We start from the raw sequence: 20,088 nt of genomic DNA, 5'->3' as shown, positions 1-20,088 counted from the left end.
GCGCTGACCTGTGAACTAGGAGTTCATGGTTTGATTCTTGGTCAGGACACATGCCTAGGTTGCAGGCTTGATACCCAGTAGGGTATATGTAGGAAGCAGCTGATCAGTGATTATCTCTCATCATTGATGTTTATTTATTTTATTTTGTCCTCACCCAAGAATATTTTTCCATTGATTTTTAGAGAGTGGAAGGGCAGGGGAGAAACAGTGAAACATCCATGTAAGAGATACATTGATTGGTTGCCTCCTGTGACTGCAGCTGAGCCAGGGATTGAGCCTGTAGCCAAGGAAGGGGGTACATACTCTGTGCCCTTCATCGGAATCAAACCTGGGACCCTTCAGTCTGCAGGCTGACACCCTAACCATTGAGCCAAACCGCCTAGGGCTCATCATTGATGTTTCTATCTCCCTCTCTGAAATCTAAAAATATATTTTAAAAAATAAAATAAAATTGTAACCTTTTGAGGCCACGTGTGGTCTCTGTCACGTATGTGTGTGTATACATTTGTACACAATCTTAAAAACATGTAATACCATTCTTAGCTCCTAGGCAGTATAGAAACAGACCATGGGTCAAATCTGGTGATTAGATATTCCTGAAATAAAATATTAAACCATGTTTTAAATTTTATAACGTTTCAATGGGAGGGGCGAAGTATTTTGTGAAGATGGCAATCTGGGTTTGCTATTTCTTTATTTTAACTCCAGTCTTTCTCTTGCCTGAACCAAAAAGCTGCTGGGACATATGGTGCCTTAGCCTTTAGAGCAGTGGTTCTCAACCTTCTGGCCCTTTAAATACAGTTCCTCATGTTGTGGTGACCCCCAACCATAAAATTATTTTCGTGGCTACTTCATAACTGTAATGTTGCTACTGTTATGAGTCGTAATGTAAATATCTGATATGCAGGATGGTCTTAGGTGACCCCTGTGAAAGGGTCGTTTGACCGCCAAAGGGGTCGCGACCCACAGGTTGAGAACCGCTGCTTTAGAGTATCCCAGGGAGGTAATGTAGTTGACTTTATTTTTGCAAGATGGTTACAAAAATAAATTTAAAAAACAAGTTGCTTTTGTATATAAAACCATACCATGATTATACACACATATGGCTTTATATCTTTTATGACTCTTAAATATATGGGAAGCTACATTCTAGGAAGTTGATATAGAGTGGTACACTAGTAGAGAAAGGGAACATAAGCCCAAAAGGGAAGGAAAATACTATATTAAATATGTACGACAATGCAATTGTGCATTTACGTAAAATCACATGTGCTTGGACTGCATGGCTCAGTGGTTGAGTGTGGACGTATGAACCAGGAGGTCGAGGTTCCATTCCTGGTCAGGAAACATCCCTGGGTTGCAGACTAGATCCCCAGTGTGGGGCGTGCAGGAGGCAGCCAATCAGTGATTCTCTCTCATCATTGATGTTTCTATCTCTCTCCCTCTTCCTTCCTCTCTAAAATCAATAAAATATATTTTAAAAATATTTCTAAAAAAATAAATTCACATGTATTACTACTTATGCATAAGAAATTAGACATTTTCTAGTTTTGCTCTTCATTTTTGAATATTAAACTTAGATATTTCACTTTCAACCATTAGATAATTTAGTAGTACTTTTTTAATGGTCTTAAAACTTTAGTGATGGAGTCTTAAGTGGATTTATTGAGTGATTTAAATTTTATCTTGTGATCTAAATAGGATTCGTCTTGTTAGTATCTAATAGTTTTACTTTTCACTATGCATTAGGGTTACGCATATACTTTTATCACAGAAGATCAAGCTCGCTATGCTGGTGACATCATTAAAGCTCTTGAATTGTCTGGGACTGCAGTACCTCCTGATCTAGAGAAACTGTGGAGTGATTTCAAAGATCAACAGAAAGCTGTGAGTTTTTTTAACTCCCATTTTTATGTAAATCATTATTGTGTCCTAAAATTTGAATATTTAATATAGGACTTTTAAATCTTGAAAGGATTATTTTCTTTTGTCTTCATTGTTAAAAGTAAGACAGAGATACCCTTTTTCCTCCCATTGACCACCCTTTCTGAACAGTCCCTCCCCCCACTCTAGGCCTTCACCACACTATTGTCTATGTCCATGGGTTATGCATATATGCATATAAATTCTTTGGTTAACCCCCAGGATTACTTTTATTTATCTCTAGGGAGGGGGGAAAAAGAGTGAAAGTAAAATCCTTTTGATTAAATTTAGTATTTTCAATCATTTGCCAATAGATCTAATTTTTTTCTCACATGCTAGATGAAGTGTTTTTGTTTAATTGTCATACTACACCTTAAACGATATTAAATTGCTGTAAATTTCTTAACATTAAAATTTTTAACTATGAAATTAACTTTTTTTTTTTTCCTTGAAAGGAAGGGAAAATAATTAAAAAGAGTAGTGGGTTCTCTGGTAAGGGATTCAAGTTTGATGAAACAGAACAAGCTTTGGCTAATGAGAGAAAGAAGTTACAAAAAGCAGCTCTTGGTCTCCAAGATTCAGATGATGAGGATGCTGCAGTCGATGTAAGTGTTCTAAGTCCCTTTCGTGCCCATTGAAACAGTTTTTCTTTTCATACTTGTTGAGATAGCTAATTACTGGAAACCTTGGTTTGTATCCTTCCCAATCTTATCTTATGTATGTACATATATTCACATGTGCTCGTATTTATGTATTTTCATAAAAATGACATCATACTGCTTTAAGACCTTTTGTTGCAGTAACAGTCTTAATCGAAATCTTCCCATTTTAGTACATTCACTGTTACATCATTCTTTTTTTTTTTAAATGCTCACCTGAGGATATATTTTTATTGATTTTTTAAAATACGTTTTTATTGATTTCAGAGAAAGGAAGGGAGAGAGAGATAGAAACATCAATGATGAGAGAGAACTATCGATCGGCTACCTCCTGCACACCCTGCATTGGGGATCGTACTCACAACCCAGGCATGTGCCCTGACTGGGAATCAAATCCACAACCTTTTTGGTGTACGGGTTGATGCTCCAACCAACTGAGCCACCTCTTTTACATTATTCTTGATGGCTACATCATACTCTATTGTATGGATGTTCTACCATTCAATGAATCAAACATTTATTTTAAATATATGGGTTGTTTCTATATATTTATTATTTGGAATATACTGTACTTTACTATTATATACTACTAGAGGCCTGGTGCACGAATTCGTGTACGGGTGGGATCCCTCAGGGTGGCCTGCGGGGATTGGGCCCCAGCTCACACCCCTGGGCTCACAGCCCCAGCTTGCGCCCCCAGCCTTGCAGCTTCGCCTGGCACCCTGCCTTGGCCTGGTGCTGCCCCCTCACCTGCTCCACCATCCTGCCTGTGGGCAATCATTCGGGACCAGGGCCCCGCCTCCCTCACCCCCCCAGCTCCCTCAGCACCTGGGAGCCAGGCAGCGGCCCCGCCCCCTGCCACCACAGCTGCTGGTCGCTATCTGCCATGTTCTGCGCTGCCCCTGGTGGTCAGCGCACATCATAGCAAGCGATTGAACTCCCAGGCTAACAGCTATCCAAGGGGACAATTTGCACATTAGGCTTTTATTATATAGGATACTTCAGTGCTTATCCTTGCATATTTAACTTGCACATTCATGAGATTTGGTCTGGAGGATGAGTGTATAAAAGGAATTGCTAGTCTTAAAGTATTGTTAGATTGTCATTACAGCAAAGTAAATATATAGTTTTCACTCACTCTAGTGGTTTATCAGAATTCCTAGCTCCCCATATCTTTAGCAATATTGGTATTAATGTTGATCTTTTAAAATTCGTTATAGAACATCCTTATCCTATATAATAAAAGCCTAATATGCTAAATGCCCAGTTGTCTGGTCGTCCGTTCAACCAATCAAAGTGTAATATGCTAATGATATGCTAAGGCCGCTCAACTGCTCACTGTGATGTGCACTGACCACCAGGGGCCAGACTCTCTGACCGGTAGGTTAGCTTTCTGCTGGGGTCTGGCCAATTGGGACTGAGTGAGATGGGCCGGACATACCCTGGAGCCCTCCTGTGGTTCCTCCCCTGCTGGCCAACCTCTCGCATCCCTCCCTGGCCCTGATCGTGCACTGGTGGGGTCCCTTTGCCTGGCCTACGCCCTCTCGCAACCCAGGACCCCTCAGGGGATGTTAGAGAGCCGGTTTCGGCCCAATCCTGCTCAATGCAGGAGCTGCCCCCTGGTGGTCAGTGTGCTCCCACAGGGGAGAGCCTCTCAGCTAGAAGCCGGGTCCCGGCTGGTGAGCGCAGTGGCGGTGGCAGGAGCCTCTCCCGCCTCCGTGGCAGCGCTAAGGATGTCCAAGGGGGAGTGGGCCTAAGCCATCATTCCGACATCCCCCGAGGGCTCCTGGACTATGAGAGGGTGCAGGCTGGGCTGAGGGCCCCCCCCCCCTCCAGTGCACGAATTTTGTGCACTAGGCCTCTAGTTAATAATAACAGTCAACATTTATTGAGTGCTACTAAGTGCCATGCACTGTGCCAAGTGCTTTACAGGGATTATTTTGTTTACTTCTTTATAGTAATCACATGAAGTAGTACTCAAAAGTATTCTCATTTTATAATTGAGGAGACAGGCTTAAACAAATAATCTTTTCAGATTTATATTGCTATTATGGGAATGAATGAGTTGGGACCTGTATCTATTTCATTCTACTTTAAAGTCCATGTCCTTAATGTATGGAATTATTTGTGATCCAGTGAAGGGGGATCCTGAGGACTTAACAAGATGCAGGTTTCACAGAGTATTTCTTGGAACCCTAACCCCTCAGGAGCTTGAGCTTTAGAAGAATATTTATTTAAAAAAACTGGTTTTTCAGACTGTTATGTTTCACTCATAAAAGTAATGAAGGGGTTATCTGAGAAGATGTTTTCATTATAAAAGAATTTTGGGATATATGCCTAGTATATGCCACTAGTAATGACATTAATATATCAAAGGATGTGATAAGTCCTTAATTAAAGAAGCCTTGTTTAACTTTGCTTAACCCAGAAATTCTCCCAACATTTCCAATCTCTGATCATATGACATTTTTTCACACACCCTATTAAACCTTAGCTTAGAACACAATTTTGGAAATCAGGAATTCAATCTGTTATTGTCATTTAAGGACTTGTGTCCCAGAAAAGTATTTAGTCCATGACCACAGTGGCTGTTAACCACAGCCAGGACCAGAACCCAGGTTTCCTCTTAACCCCAGGCCATTTATTTCTAGTATACCAGATTGGCTTACAAGGCAATTAAGTCAGTGTTTAGTTACCCGTAATGCTGTAACAAATCAATCCAAGACTTAGTAGGGCAAAAGAATAAACATTTATTATCTCATAGTTCCCGAGGGTCAGGAAATGAGGAGCAGTTAAGCCAGGTAGCTGTGGCTAGGGATCATACGCGACTGCAGTTAAGTTGTTGTCCCCAGTTGTAGTGACGCAGGGCCATCTTCTTCCAAGATGGTTCATGTACTTTGCTGTTGGCAGAATGCTTCCGTTCTTTACTGCTCTGCTGGCATGCCCTCACAGCATGGCAGGGCCTTTTCCCAGAGCAAGTGATCCTAGAGAGAGCAAAGGGGAAGACTTAGTGCCTTTTATGACTAGTCTCTGAGTCACACACTAGCACTTCTACAAAGCAAGTCACAGTCCAGCCCATACTCATGGACAGGTTCTACCTCTTGAAGGGACGAGTATTAAAGAATTTGTGGCCTTGTTTTTACGCCTTAGTGTTGTTTTTATTGTCACTTTGAACATTTAAAAAAATCTCTTATTGTTTCTCTAATTGTTGAAATAAAATATACTTTTGGTAAAAAATGAGAACAATACTGAAGTGAATAAAGTCAAAAGTAAAGTTACCCCTACCAGCTAGCACCATACACATTCTCCATTTCTGATTTTATGCATTTGTTTTGGATTTTAATGCTATATGTGCTATTTAATATAAAACTGTTAAATGAAGGTTTTTCTAAATGAACCTAATTAAATTTAAACCCTCAACAAAATTTCCTCTTCATTTAATATTTAAAAGATAAGACCCTGTTGGCCTAATCTGAATATATGAAGGGGTTTATATCTCTTTAGTTGGCAGTGTTAATCATAATTTTGGGGCAAAAAGCATCTTTAAAAGGAACTGCAAATAGTTTATAAGGTAGATGAGACAAATCTGAGAATTGCACGGTCATCGTAGGAATTGTGTGATTCCTGGAGAGCAAGGGCTTTCGGCATTGCTTTTGCTTTGATGGGGAAACCTACCTTCGTTTCTTTTCTTTCTTAGCTCAAAGGAGTATAGTAGTGCATTGTTCTTTTCTGATTCTGTTACCTGGTTTTTAAAGCAAATCCAGTTGAATTTTAAGAGTCTGGAAGAATTTTGGAACTTTATCTTAGGAACATGGCTGTATCATTCTCCCTGAGAATCACCGACTCTCCCCCCGTCCCCCAGTATTTTATTTTATTTTTTAATATATTTTTATTGATTTCAGAGAGGAAGGGAGAGGGAGAGGGAGAGAGAGATAGAAACATCAGTGATGAGAGAGTCATTGACTGGCTGCCTCCTACACGTCCCTTACTGGGGATCGAGCCCACAACCCGGGCATGTGCCCTTGACTGGAATCGAACCTGGGACCCTTCAGTCCGCAGGCCGACGCTTTATCCACTGAGCCAAACCGGCTAGGGCTCATTATCTCTTTTTTAAATTGTCCGTTGGCCCTAAGTTATTGCCCTTCTTCCAGCCTCTTTCAATACAGTATATTTGGCCTCTAGGCCTGAGTGCTAGGGCATTTTAGATGCATCATGTTGGCTGCTCTGTCTGACAACACACATTCCTTATTTGCTGAACTGTGAAGTATTTTCTGGATCACTCAAGAGTCTGCCTAATGGTTCGTGTAGCATTGTATCTCTGTTTTCTATTTTTTTCACCAAACTGATTTTTTAAAATTAAATGTGTCACTCTTAACCAATAGCTGGTATATTTTCCTGTTCATCTGTGTGGTTGAATTAACATAAATGTAACTGATTCTAGACTTCTGGTAGAAATATTTTTATTAGTTTCTATAGATACACCTGCATTGGTATTTTTAATTCAACTTTTGCTGACCTTTTTTTCATTTTGTTTAGATTGATGAGCAAATTGAAAGCATGTTTAATTCAAAGAAGAGAGTGAAGGATATGGCTGCTCCTGGAACATCTAGTGTTCCTGTTCCAACTGCTGGAAATGCTGAGAAATTAGAAATTGCTAAAAGATTGGCTCTTAGAATCAATGCTCAGAAGAATTTGGGCATTGAGTCTCAGGTATTAAGTAATTTGTTCCAAGTTTTAGTCAAAACTTTCTATAAGTTCTTTGATTTAAGCACTTTTTAGGAATTATGATGAGAGAGAATCATAGATTGGCTGCCTTTTGCACACCCCACACTGGAGACTGAGCCTGCAACCCAGGCATGTGCCCTGATGGGGAATTGAACTGTGACCTCCTGGTTCATAGCTCAGTGCTCAACAACTGAGCTACGCTGGCTGGGCTAACTGAGGTTTTAATGCCTATTTTGGAAGGCTGAACTGTTAAGCATGTTAGCCATGGAGCATGTTATAAAGTACTTTACTAATTGCTCTTACCAGAATATTAAAGAAATAACTCTCTTTTTCTCTACTGATTTGCTTTTACTGGGTGTGTTTTAAAGATTTTTAGAGTTTGGGGATCTGCAGGGCAGGCCCTCTGTCCAATAGACTATATAGGTTCAGGTTTATAGCACCTAAGCTGGGATGACCAAGCCATAGGTTAGTGATGGAACCAGGCTCGGAACCTCTGGTCTCTGAGTCTTTGTTTAGCCAGTGAGGTATCATGAAGTATTTACTGCCCCCAAGCCTGTGCCACCTCAGAGCTGGGATGGCAGTACCTAAATTTTCTGGGATTATTACTGCTAATAACTCTTTATTAGAGAAATCAAATAGCTGTAACTTTTCACTGTTCGAAAATTTTGAGGTATGAGTCAGGTATTACCCATGGAAGGGTTCTGTTCAGATTCAGCATATAGTAAAATTAAGTTCAAATTAAAAAAGCTAAAAGGTGTTGAGTAAGTAATTTACTATCATTTATTGAATATTGGGTTGGACCATGGTTGAAGAAGAACTCAGTGGTGATAGGGCACAAAGATTCTAATTCAGAGGAAATTCCTGGGAGTCCCAAAGCATGTAAATTATTTTAGGAATATACTATGTTTAATATCAAGAGTTACCTAATTATCTATAATCCAGTAGAACTTTTTTATTTTTTATTATTTTTATTAATGCAATTTTTTGTACCTTTAAAATTATTTTTTATGATTTTTAGAGGAAGAGAGAGAGAGAGAGAGAAGAGAGAGAAACATCAATCGTTTGCCTCCTACACGCATCCCAGCTGGGGATTGAACCGTAACTTGGGTATATGTCCTGACTGGGAATCGAACCCGCCACCTTTTTGGTATGTGGAATGACTCTCCAACCAACTGAGCCACACTGGCCGGGGCTATGAGCCAGTAGAACTTTTAATATAGAGTTGAGTGTTCTTTAATTTTCTCATCAAAGTAAAGGCTATATTTCAAACTACCAGTTAAAAATATATACTGTTAAATTGCACATATGGTAGGAATCTACATTAGAAAGATGCTTTTAATTAGTGACTACAGAGAATAATTGGTGGGGTCCCTGATCTTGTCTCTGCCCTCAATTGAGATTTGACTGTAGTTCTTCTTTAACTGCAGGATGTGATGCAGCAGGCCACCAATGCAATTCTCAGAGGTGGTACCATCCTGGCTCCCACTGTGTCTGCAAAAACCATTGCAGAGCAACTTGCTGAAAAGATCAATGCCAAGCTCAATTATGTGCCTTTGGAGAAACAAGAAGAAGAGAGACAGGATGGTGGACAGAATGAATCTTTTAAGAGATATGAGGAAGAATTAGAGATCAATGACTTTCCACAGGCAAGTAACAGATTTAAACATTTTATTGTGGAGTAGGAGCTTTACTACATATTTTTTCATTGACTTCAGAGAGGAAGGGAGAGGAAGAGAGAGATAGAAACATCAGTGATGAGAGAGAATTATTGATCAGCTGCCTCCTGCACGCCCCACAAGGGGAATTGAGCTTGCAACCTGGGCATGTGCCTTCCCCAGGAATTGAACTGTGACCTCCTGGTTCATAGGTCAACACTCAACTGAGCCATGCCAACTGAACGTGGAGTAGGAACTTTTGCTTCTTGGGATTGAAAACCTCTTCTTTAAAACCCATGAACATTTAATTTTGTTTATCTTTACGTTAAAAATGTTTTTAAAATTACAGTTTTCATTCAATATTATTTTGTATTAGTTTCAGGTGTACAGCATAGTTGTTAGAAAATCGTATACTTTACAAAGTGCCGTGAACATTTTAATAGCTACTTTTTACCTAGATAGGGGAGACAACAATAGAAATTCCATTTTTATGAATATGTTCTAGGCATGTTAGGATTTAGATGAATTTATGATGATGTTAATTACAGTCTTAATATTGACCATAATATGATTGAGACAACCTATTCTTTGTCAGTGCACTCAGCTTTTAAATCCTGTTATGAAGTGATTTCCCCCCACCCTTTCTTTTATAGACTGCTAGGTGGAAAGTTACCTCTAAGGAAGCTCTGCAGAGAATCAGTGAATATTCTGAAGCTGCAATTACAATCAGAGGAACATACTTCCCACCTGGCAAGGAGCCCAAGGAAGGAGAGCGGAAAATTTACTTGGCAATTGAAAGTATGTACTGTTGGTTCTGTTTCAAGGTTGATGTAAATGTAATAGAGAGAATGTGAATTCAGTTCTAGAAAATAAGGAATACCTATAAAAGATTAATTTTATATGTTATTTGAGTTCTTTATTTAGAAGGATAGTACACATACAAAGTTGAAATGATCTGTGTTTGGACAATTCATTCAAATCTGAAAATCACTCTGAAAGCAAAGGACTTTTAAGGATTAACCTGTTTATACTTCTATTAAGTAGAACATTCTGGCCAAAGTTTAGTTTAGAAAGTAAGTCAACTATATTAATAATCTACTTAATGAATTTTTAAGCAAATATTGCCTCAGAAATTATGTCCATAAAAGTTCATGCAGACCTTTAAAAAATAACGAAAGGACAATACCATAACTTGAAGAGTATAAGTAATGCATTAACTAAGAGTGATCTGGTTTGCATTTTTTTGTTGTTGTTATTACTCCTCACCCTAGGATATTTTGTCCATTGATTTTTAGAGAGAATGGAAGGGAGAGGGAGAGACAGAGAGACACATCGATTGGTTGACTCCCGCGCACATCTCCATTGGGGTGGGGATTGAGCCTGTAACTGAGGCATGTGCTACTGACCAGAATTGAACTTGGGACTCCTCTAGTCCAAGAGCCGATGTTCAAGTCACTGAGCAAAACCAGCTAGAGCTGGTTTGCTTTTTAACCTGTTGTCATACGTTCATGTGTGAATTCAGAAAGTAGTTTTCATTTTTATTTGTTTTCCTAACACGCTATTCTGCTGTGTGTGTGGTAGGACTCTGCCTCCCTTTATTCTTATTTAATTTGAACATTTTTGTCTAGACTTTTAAGTTGGAGCAGCCAGGTCCATTTCATCTCTTTAATGAACAAGATAATTGTTGAAAAATGTTGTTGGAGCTGTGGGGAAGTTGACTCCATGTGTTGTGTAAGCCCAGAGTTTGCATACCTAGTGCTTAAATGGCTGCAAAGGAGCTGCTCCCACACCTTGTATAATCTCAGACTCCAGTCTACTGTTTTGTTATACACATCAGTTCTAACAAGGAGGCCTTACCTGATCCCACTTCACACTGTGTGTATAGCTCTTAACCTGCTTTGTTTTTCCTCACAGTACTCATCACATGGAAATTATAGTATATTTTTCCTTGTGTCTCTTTTCTTAGAATGCGGTGACTTTGAATGTAATGACTCTTATCTTCTGTATTTCTAGTGCCTGGCACATGGTGACACTTGATAAGTTTTTTGAATAATGCATCTGACTAAGCCCTGTAGTCACTTGTCTTCAGGACACAAAATATTTGACAGGCATATATCCATTTGATCTCTCTAAAGCAGCACAATAGAATTCACTGTGATGGCTATGGAGTGCTTGAAATATGGCCATTGTGACTGAGAAATTTTAAATGTTATTTGATTTTTTAAAAATGTATTGATTTTTTTGAGAGGGAGGAAAAGAGAGAAATGTTGATTTGAGAGAGAAACATTGATCTGCTGCCTCCCGCCTGCACCCCATCTGGGGATTGAATCAGAAACCTGGGCATGTGCCCTGGGGGGGAATCAAACCGGAGACCTTTTGGTACGGGGGGCAACGCTTAACCAACTGAGCCACACTGGCCAGGGCATAAATGTTACTTAATTTTTATTAAATTAGGTTTAAGTAGCCACATGGCTGATGGTTACTGTACTGGATAGCTCAGCTCTACAGTTTGCTGTTAGGAAGATCAATGGAAGGTTATTTAGATCTCTTGAAAGTATATTGTTAAAAGGTTTAGTGAAATAAACATTAACTAAAATGACTTAATTATATGCTAGGAATTATTTTTAGGGTTTATTTCTTTCCTGGCCAAAACGAAGAGAATTTCACAGAAAGTAGATTAGTATTTTGCCTTGTCCCTTTGCTTTTCATTGGTGACCTCCAGTTGTTTTTATGTGGCTTCTTACTATAAAGACTTCACCAAGAGAAATACATGGGCAGTGTGCATCCCATTTACTTCTAAATAGAAACTGTTTCCTGACCGAAATGCCTGATGGTGTCAGAGTAAGTAAGTAGATTAAGAAAGGCATGCTGGAAAGTTCTGTTACCAAAATTCAGCTGTTGTTGTTTTTTAATAAGTCCTTGCCTGGTTGCTGTAAACTTTTGATTAGTTTCCAGAGTTCTGATAAAGTTTATTTTAATAGTTTTTGCAAGTTTATTTGCTGCTTTTGTGGAGGAACAGGCTTTTGGAGTTCCCTGCTCTGCCATTTTCACCAGTGTTACTCTTACTATTCAACTTTTTAAAATTATTGATGAATTAGGTAAAACTCAAAGGTAAAATCAAATGCAGCCTTTATATTTTCCTGTTATTGCCATTCTACCATTACTGTATAATAAGATTCATACATACTTCTAAGTGGTGTACAAAGGAAGTGGATTGAGAACTAGTTAAACTTTTTTTTTTATTTGTTTGTTATTGTGACTTTGATAAGCTGACTCTCATCTATTTCAAGTCATGTTTTTAAATGGCACCCTTTTATGTATCCTGAAAGACTTTTGGTCTGCCAGTGACTCAGTGTGTTTCTAAATCATGTGAAACTTTTTTATTGTGTAGTAATATGGGAGTGCTGGCACCCAGATCTGCAAGGAGAGAAAATTACACTGATGTTTTTCTGCATTTGGGACTGGACGGGTCGCCCTTAATTGCTCTGTTCATTAGGCCACCATGCAGGATGGAGACACAATGTCATCCAGTGGAACCTGATGATAAAACCTTTGTGTACATGGAGTCAGCCTTTAGCCTCAGCTTGAATATCATGGGTAGTATTTAAGCAAAACCAATATGTAAATGCTTGCCTTATTAAGAGGCAAATCAGAGACATGACTGCTCTGAAAAAGGATCTTCTATGTAATTTATTAATTTAAAGGTAATTATGCTTGTTTATTATAGTACTAGAGGCCTGGTGCACAAAATTTGAACACTGTAGGCGGGGGGGGGAGGTGTCCCCCAGTCTGGCCTGTGCCCTCTCACAGTGCGGGAGCCCTGTGATCGATTGCCCCAAAGAGGTCAAGCCCCCACCCACCCGCGCGCACCCGCTGCGCACACAGCCTCTTGGTGATCGCTCATCATGGCGTGAGGGCGTCACAACCACATAGCCTTTATTAATAGGATAATTGTTTCAAATTTCAATTTAAGTATAACTTTGTCAGAACACACCTCCTATACTACCAAGTGAAGTGAAGAAAAACCCATAGCTTCTGCTGACTTTTCCTTCCACCTAGATTGGTTCTGGTCACTTCTCTTCACTGTCCACTTGTGCTCAGGAAATAATGTGTAATGTTTATAATGGAAGAACCCCTTTCCCCCCCAGTAAAAAGATAACCTTGCCAAAAATGAAGCTTGAAAATCTAGAGACATAAGATGCTGAATAAAAGCTGGAAATTGGTAATTAAAATGATAGAAATCTTTGAAATTTTTCATAGACGATTCGATTTGAAAGGGTCTTTCAAACCAAATCAACTGAACACTAATAGGGTGAAAACAGGTGTTGGAAGGAGCCTAGTGTCATCTGTTTCTAGTTCTGTAATTGGAGGGACCCCACTGCTTGGCTCCTTGGAGGCTCTTGGGCTCAGCAGCTCCAGGCCTCCCACCAGGCAGCGGGAAGGAGAACAGGAAGGACTTACATGCCTAGCCACCCTGTATAATTTATAGCCTGTTTTGTGACCCTCTTTTTACTGGTGGAGAATCCCTTAAAAGCAGCCAGAGTTGTTTTAGGACCAATGAAAGGAAATGCCTCTTTTTCATGGCAGCTTATAAACATATGTAACCAATTACCTAAAGAAGCTATGTAAGTCACAAATTTAAATGGTTCAAATGGTCAGACTTTTACTAAAGTAGAAAAGTTACTCTTCCATTTGAGTCTAGGTGAGAGTCATTTTCCTTTTTAAAATAGCACAGAATGTCAACAAGCTTCACACCATCTCATGCCAAGTACCATATTTTGCTCCTGAATTTCAGTTTGGTTGTAATTTTCAGTCTGCCTTGGCTCTTGATTCTGCCCTTGTTCATTCTCCTCTATCTCTCTTCCCTTCGAGCACCCACAGCTTTAAAATCTTGTGGTTGGTAGCTGGTGGAGCTATAAGATTTAGATTTATTTCTGTGACTTCATAGCCCTACTCATGGCCCTTTCCTTCCTGTTGTTAAACTATTTCTTCTCCCTCTGCCTTCTCCTCTTCCTCCTTCTTTTCCTCTCCATTCTTCCCTCGACTCTTCCTTTCTTCTCTCTGGTGTCAAAAAGGTTATTCACATGTAATACGTGGTGGAGGGGGATTTTTCCCACATCTTGTGAATTATTTTCTTCATTTGGTTTTCTTGTATACAATGATTAAAATGTAGTTCTCTAACATTGCAACCTAAGTTTTCCTATTATTCCTTGACATGTCACTCCTACTCCTTAATCTCTAGTTTACTTCTTTGGTCCAGCTCTTTTCCTCTTAGTGTATACTGTGCTATCTATCTAGACATACTTACTCCCTGTTCTTGTTGCCTGACTTCAGATCTCTCCACATGTCCCCTGATGGCTCTCTAATCTCTGTCTCTCCTGAACCACTGGTTCATATTCCATTGGCATTGCTGTCCCATGAGCACCTTAATTACAGTGATCTCAAATTGAATTTCACCTACCATCACTGCTGATAACACCTGTTCTTCTTGGATTCAGTATCTTCTTTATTCTTATTATACTTGCTGCTCAACTGTTTTTAGCATCTTACTTTGTACCTCTTTTTTACTGTTCACTTCTGGTCAGAAAAAACACATTTTGTCCAGTCTACCTAAAAATGTGCTTTCATGGTGGTGTGAACACAATCCTGTTGAGAATACTGAGGAAAAAAACAACTGCCTGGAAGTTGGGGAAAACTGCTTGGAGATACATTTTATTTAATTAATTAATTTATGTATTTATTTAATTTTTAGAGAGACAGAGACATTGATGTGAGAGAGAAACATCGATTGGTTGCCTCCTGCACAAATCTCAAGGGGTATGTGTCCTGACCAGGAATCTAACCCACCACCTTTTTGTATATGGGACGATGCTGCAATGAACTGAGCCACATGGGCCAGGGCGTAGAAGTGATATTTGAAAGTTATTCTGGTAGACTACTTCCTAGCTACTTATCCTGTTGTAATATCTTTACAAGTTTGTTTTTCTAGTAGCCTACAAGAGTATAAAGAGCATGGAGTTCTTCGTATAATGAATCTCTCACAATATACATGATGGGTACATAATGTTTCTTGAATTAATAACTGAGTGGATGTCTCCAGCCTGCCTCAGCCCCTTGGCTACCTTGTTATGTTCTTTCCACCCTTTTTTCCGGCCACGATATACTTCTTTTACTCTTCAGTATGTAATCCTTCCTTCCTTCCTTCCTTCCTTCCTTCCTTCCTTCCTTCCTTCCTTCCTTCCTTCCTTCCTTCCTTCCTTCCTTCCTTCCTTCCTTCCTTCCTTCCTTCCTTTAAAAATGTTTTTATTGATTTTAGAGAGAGAGGAAGAAAGAGAGAGAAACATTGATGTGAAAAAGAAATATCGACTGGTTGTCTCCCATATGCACCCTGACTGGGGACTAAACCCGCAACCTGGGCATGTGCCCTGACTGGGAATTGAACCAGTGACCTTTCTGTGCACTGGACGACCCTCAGCCAACTGAGCCATACCAGCCAGGCAGCATGCCTTTCTTAATCTATACCATAGCACATGTGATTCCCTTTGTAAAATATTCTCCATGTCATCTCTTCTACTTTAACTTATTTAATCCTCCATTCACCTTTGACCTTTCTGAAACATTTGTTGACTAAAGAAATAATAAATATCCAATAAATATTTGTTAAATAAACGAACCAAGGAAGTTCTATTTCCCTTTAACTTTTTCTTATTCTCTTTTGGATAAACCATCTTTTCTTCATTCTTTAATCAACATACCAAGAGTTCTTAACACTACACGCATTGTAACCTCATTGCTTACATTTGAAACTCTGAAAGTATTGAGAACAATAAGCAGCCATTATATAATGTGGATGGTGTTTCACCAGTATTGAAAGGCTATCTTGACAGGTAGCACAATGTTTCTGAAAGTCACCTACAGCCCTAACCGGTTTGGCTCAGTGGATAGAGCGTCAGCCTGCGGACTCAAGGGTTACAGGTTCGATTCCGGTCAAGGGCATGTACCTTGGTTTGGGCACATACCCAGTAGGGAGTGTGCAGGAGGCAGCTGATTGATGTTTCTCTCTCATCGATGTTTCTAACTCTCTAGCCCTCTCCCTTTCTCTCTGTAAAAAATCAATAAAATATATTTTAAAAAAAAAAGAAGAAAGTCACCTACAGTATTCCTGGTGGCTCTTCACTACATGGGTAAATTTTCAGTGTAATTCTAATAATTGTTTTCCACTTCTCACCAGGTGCCAATGAACTGGCCGTGCAGAAAGCAAAGGCAGAAATTACCAGGCTCATAAAAGAAGAACTGATCCGGCTGGTAAGTTAAAAAAAACCTCAAGGACTTATTTACTTTTTTAATAAATGTTTTGTTAAACTTAATATAAATACAGAAAAGTGCACAAATCACAAACCTATAGCTCAATGAATTTTTACAAAGTAATAAGCACACTGATGTGATCACTATCCAGATCAAGAAATATAGAACATTTATCAGCATCCCAGAATCCCTCCCATGCCCCTCTTCACCATTCATTTCCCTCAAATGTAACAGTATTCTGACTTTTAACATCATAGATTAGTTTCGCCTATTTTTGAATTCTATGTAAAGTAGAATCAAAAGCTCTGTACTTTTGTATCTAATTTCTTTCACTCCTCCACATTACTTTGAGAAAATCAGTCCTTGTTGCATGAAGCAATAATAATCCATTCTTTTTCATGGCAATATAGTATTTAATTGTGTGACTATACCACAGTTAATTTATATATTGAACTTTGGGGTTATTTTAATTTTTGGTGTTTATGAATAATGCTTGTATAAACATTTTATTCCATGTCTCTTTGATACAATTAGTGTGCTTTTCTCTTGGGTATAAACCTTGAAGTTAAAATTGTTCATTAGGATTGCTAATCATAAGGTAAATGTGTAGTTTAGCTTTAAGTTGGTATTACTGAATAACTTTCTAAAGTGGTTATACCAGTTTACATCCCTTCTAGCACTGGATGAAAATTCTAGTTTCTCTGCATTTTTGCCAGTACAGGTGTTGTCAGTGTTTCTAAACTTAGGTAAAGACTTAATTTGACTTTGGAAATGTGCCTTTTATAGACCACCTTTCCAAAGGAGGCAGATACGTCCCTGTGTCTTTAGTATCAGTTGAAGCTTGTAAACTCTCCTTACAATTTGTATGTTGGGATAAGAGCCCTTTGATAGGAAACTTTATCCTTTCTCTAAGAATGTGTTTTTGAGGGCTTTTCTAAAATTCTACTTGCAGAACATTCTTTTGGGGGAGGATAAAAAGTGTAAAGACTAGAAGGTACACAAAACAAGAAGGAAGAAAAAGACAACCTTTAAATCTAGTGCTTAAGACTGTTTCACCAAGGGGTGATAGAAAAAGGACCTTGAGGTCACTACCATTAAGTTGGTTCAAAATAGCTGTCAAGGAGTAGTCGAGAGAACAGAGAATGATTAGTTATTGAACAGTTCTTTCTTCTTCCATATAATATTAACATTTTTTATTTTAAATATGATAGTGTTATATGTTTGTAAAGGAAATGTCCTTGCTTTTTCTTACCACATATCTCTTATTTTCTATTATAGCAAAATTCATACCAACCAACAAATAAAGGAAGATACAAAGTCTTATAAGACATCTGGAAAAAACTTTTTACCTGTGCTGGTCGTGATACATGTGGCAATTGTTGTGTGCAGTTTACAATGTATTGTAAATTAAGATTTTTAAAATTCTGCCTTGCTGATTTTTTAAATATAAGAAACCAGTATTTGCTAAAGAAATCTTCTTGCAGTAAGTACCCCTAGAATTATCAAACTATATTTGAAGCAGGCCTGTGCCTGTTTTCAGAGTATGATGTCCTTTAAGCTTAAATATCAACATTTTAAATATCTGGATAGAATTCCAGAAGTTTAAAAAAAAAGGAAATATTTGGACTTTCTATTGAAGGTAGTAATAAAGTACACAAGTTGCTAAGGGGCTATTCACCTTATCCTCTTGCAATGAAATTGTGATAATCTCTTTAGAAAAGGTAAAATTCTGTCTAATTTTGTGTCTCCCTTGACTCTGGAACAATATGAACTGGATTTAAGAATGTTATAATAGAATTTTTACGAAATGGGTTCAGTTTTTGTTTCAATTTTTATCATTGTAAATGGACAATAGTTGGATTGCTTTTTGTTTTTTTAATTAAAGATTTGTAGTACGAGTCTTTTGCATTTCTTTACACTGCAAAGAATTTTAGTGTTTACCACTTTTAGGTTCACCTCACAACCTCCGGCTCTACACCTAGTTACTAACTCTTTTCTAATCTTCATTAAAAAAAGTTTTTTGTAACCTGTAAATATTAATATGATCCCCCCCGCGCCCCGAATGTACTTGTGTATGCATCTGTACATATAAATACCCTACTAATTTTAATCTGTTTTTCTTTAGGATTATTGTGTAGGTTGTGACTTTTCTTTAAAATTTTCAAACATAATGATAACCATGTTTTAAACTTAGTCATAAGCATCTCTCAGTGAAACTTAGTTCACAAAATTACATTTTTGAGCCCTCAGATATATTTCTTGAATATTCTAATTTAAATTGTTATAATTAGATTGCGTAATATTCTTTTCCATGCTCCTGGTATATTAGAACTTCATATTATTGTCACTTCTTGAAAAAAGAAAAATTTCAGGAATTAAATAGACATATTTCTTAAATTAAGAAAGTTCTTTTGAATATTCTTGACAAGAGTTTTTAGGAAAGAAAAAATGTAAGGAATATTATTGGTGTTCAAACAAATAATTTAAATAGCATATTAAGTGTTTAAGGTGACAAGGCGTATTGATCATTGTTTCTGCAATACTTATCGTTCCTGAATAACTACAGTATAACTGGGAAATACTCTTAGATGACTCACATATCCACTCTCTTTCTTAGAGGAAGAAAACAGACAAAACATATGTAAAAACAGAACCAAATAAACCATTTACTCTAAAGCTCCAGGCATTGTGGGCTCCTTTTCCCCAACAATTTATGTATTTGCTTATTTTTATTATATAGTTTGTTTTCTTTGATAGAATCTGTGGCAGTCCCACATTGGTGACAATTGGTGCTCCTTCAACTTGCTGGATCATTTTGAGATTCAGCATCTTACACCATTTTAGCATTACTGCCTTTACGTTTGTGTACCTAGTTGTAAGAAACCACTGATAGTATTTTGTTTTAAAATGAAACACATTTCTGTTACTCCATTTTTTAATGTCACGTTGACTCTTTGGTTTTTAAAATTTGAATGATGTATAGACTAATTTGTTTCTTAATGCAATATCAATATTTGCTCATGTTTTCAAAATTCCTTCCAAATAAAAAGTTGATTCAGTCTGCATTTTCTAAAATTATCTTTGCTGAAATGTTTTCTGCTGTTCCTCTGAATTTGTTTACATTGGTGGTCATGTGAGCAAAGTATTGCACTCTTTGTTTATTTTAAAATTCTGGCAACTTGCTACTCAAAATATACAGTTCTACTAAAAAATATGTTCCTGAAGAAGCGTCTTAGTCTTTGATGGTATTTGTATTTGGCATAAGACAGGCTAGGGGAAATAGGTTCATGTCCCCGTTGGTATTATACCACAGTGACACTCTTAGAATGGACATGGAAGTGTAGAATTAAATGATAATGGCTAAGTTCTCTCCAGCTCCTTTAAAACACTTTATTATTATTTGATATATTTCATATCTTACTAGCCTTGTACATTGGTGTTCAGCTGGTATTTACAGTGTACCCGTGGCTTTCTTTGATCCTTTGAGACAGGCAGCCCTACATGTAAAGAGGTGTTTGTTTCTTTGAACAGAATCAGCTCTTGAATGCCTGGAATTTATAAATTCCATGAAGCCAGCACTGGGGTCCTCTTTTAAGTAATATATTAGCATTGTAGGAATTACAAGCTAGAAAACCAAGCCTCCAGATTTGTAATTTGGCTATTTGTGAGCTCTTTTCCCTATGCTGCCTTGCTTTCTTTTATGAAACCATCAGCTGAAGTCCTTTAGTGACAGGTAACATGGTGTTTAAGATAGGAGCTGGGGATGGTAGTTGACATGAGGCCTAAGCTAAAAAGCTACACTTTGTTTAGTAAAGTGCTCC

The 20,088-nt window shown here is 38.1% G+C and overlaps 1 protein-coding gene across 2 annotated transcripts in view; it reads left to right on the top strand.

Moving 5' to 3' along the window:
- The window catches only part of DDX46 (DEAD-box helicase 46), a 63,757-nt gene extending 44,415 nt beyond the window's left edge, over nucleotides 1–19,342 (top strand). Inside the window, exons 17-23 of one of the 2 annotated variants that reach the window (XM_036312134.1) lie at nucleotides 1,750–1,887; nucleotides 2,379–2,528; nucleotides 7,119–7,292; nucleotides 8,735–8,953; nucleotides 9,616–9,760; nucleotides 16,194–16,267; nucleotides 17,546–19,342. In XM_036312134.1, the coding sequence (XP_036168027.1) occupies nucleotides 1,750–1,887; nucleotides 2,379–2,528; nucleotides 7,119–7,292; nucleotides 8,735–8,953; nucleotides 9,616–9,760; nucleotides 16,194–16,267; nucleotides 17,546–17,593 (948 nt within the window). In that variant the 3' untranslated portion in view covers nucleotides 17,594–19,342. Of the gene's footprint in view, nucleotides 1–1,749; nucleotides 1,888–2,378; nucleotides 2,529–7,118; nucleotides 7,296–8,734; nucleotides 8,954–9,615; nucleotides 9,761–16,193; nucleotides 16,268–17,545 lie in introns of both variants that reach the window. The other variant, XM_036312133.1, reaches the window with a different exon arrangement.
- Nucleotides 19,343–20,088: the final 746 nt, after the last annotated feature.

Source organism: Myotis myotis, unplaced genomic scaffold (assembly GCF_014108235.1).
Source record: "Myotis myotis isolate mMyoMyo1 unplaced genomic scaffold, mMyoMyo1.p scaffold_m19_p_6, whole genome shotgun sequence".
Taxonomy (NCBI): domain Eukaryota; kingdom Metazoa; phylum Chordata; class Mammalia; order Chiroptera; family Vespertilionidae; genus Myotis; species Myotis myotis.
Note: the sequence above shows the minus strand (reverse complement) of the source record. Positions and strands in the feature narration are given on the sequence as shown.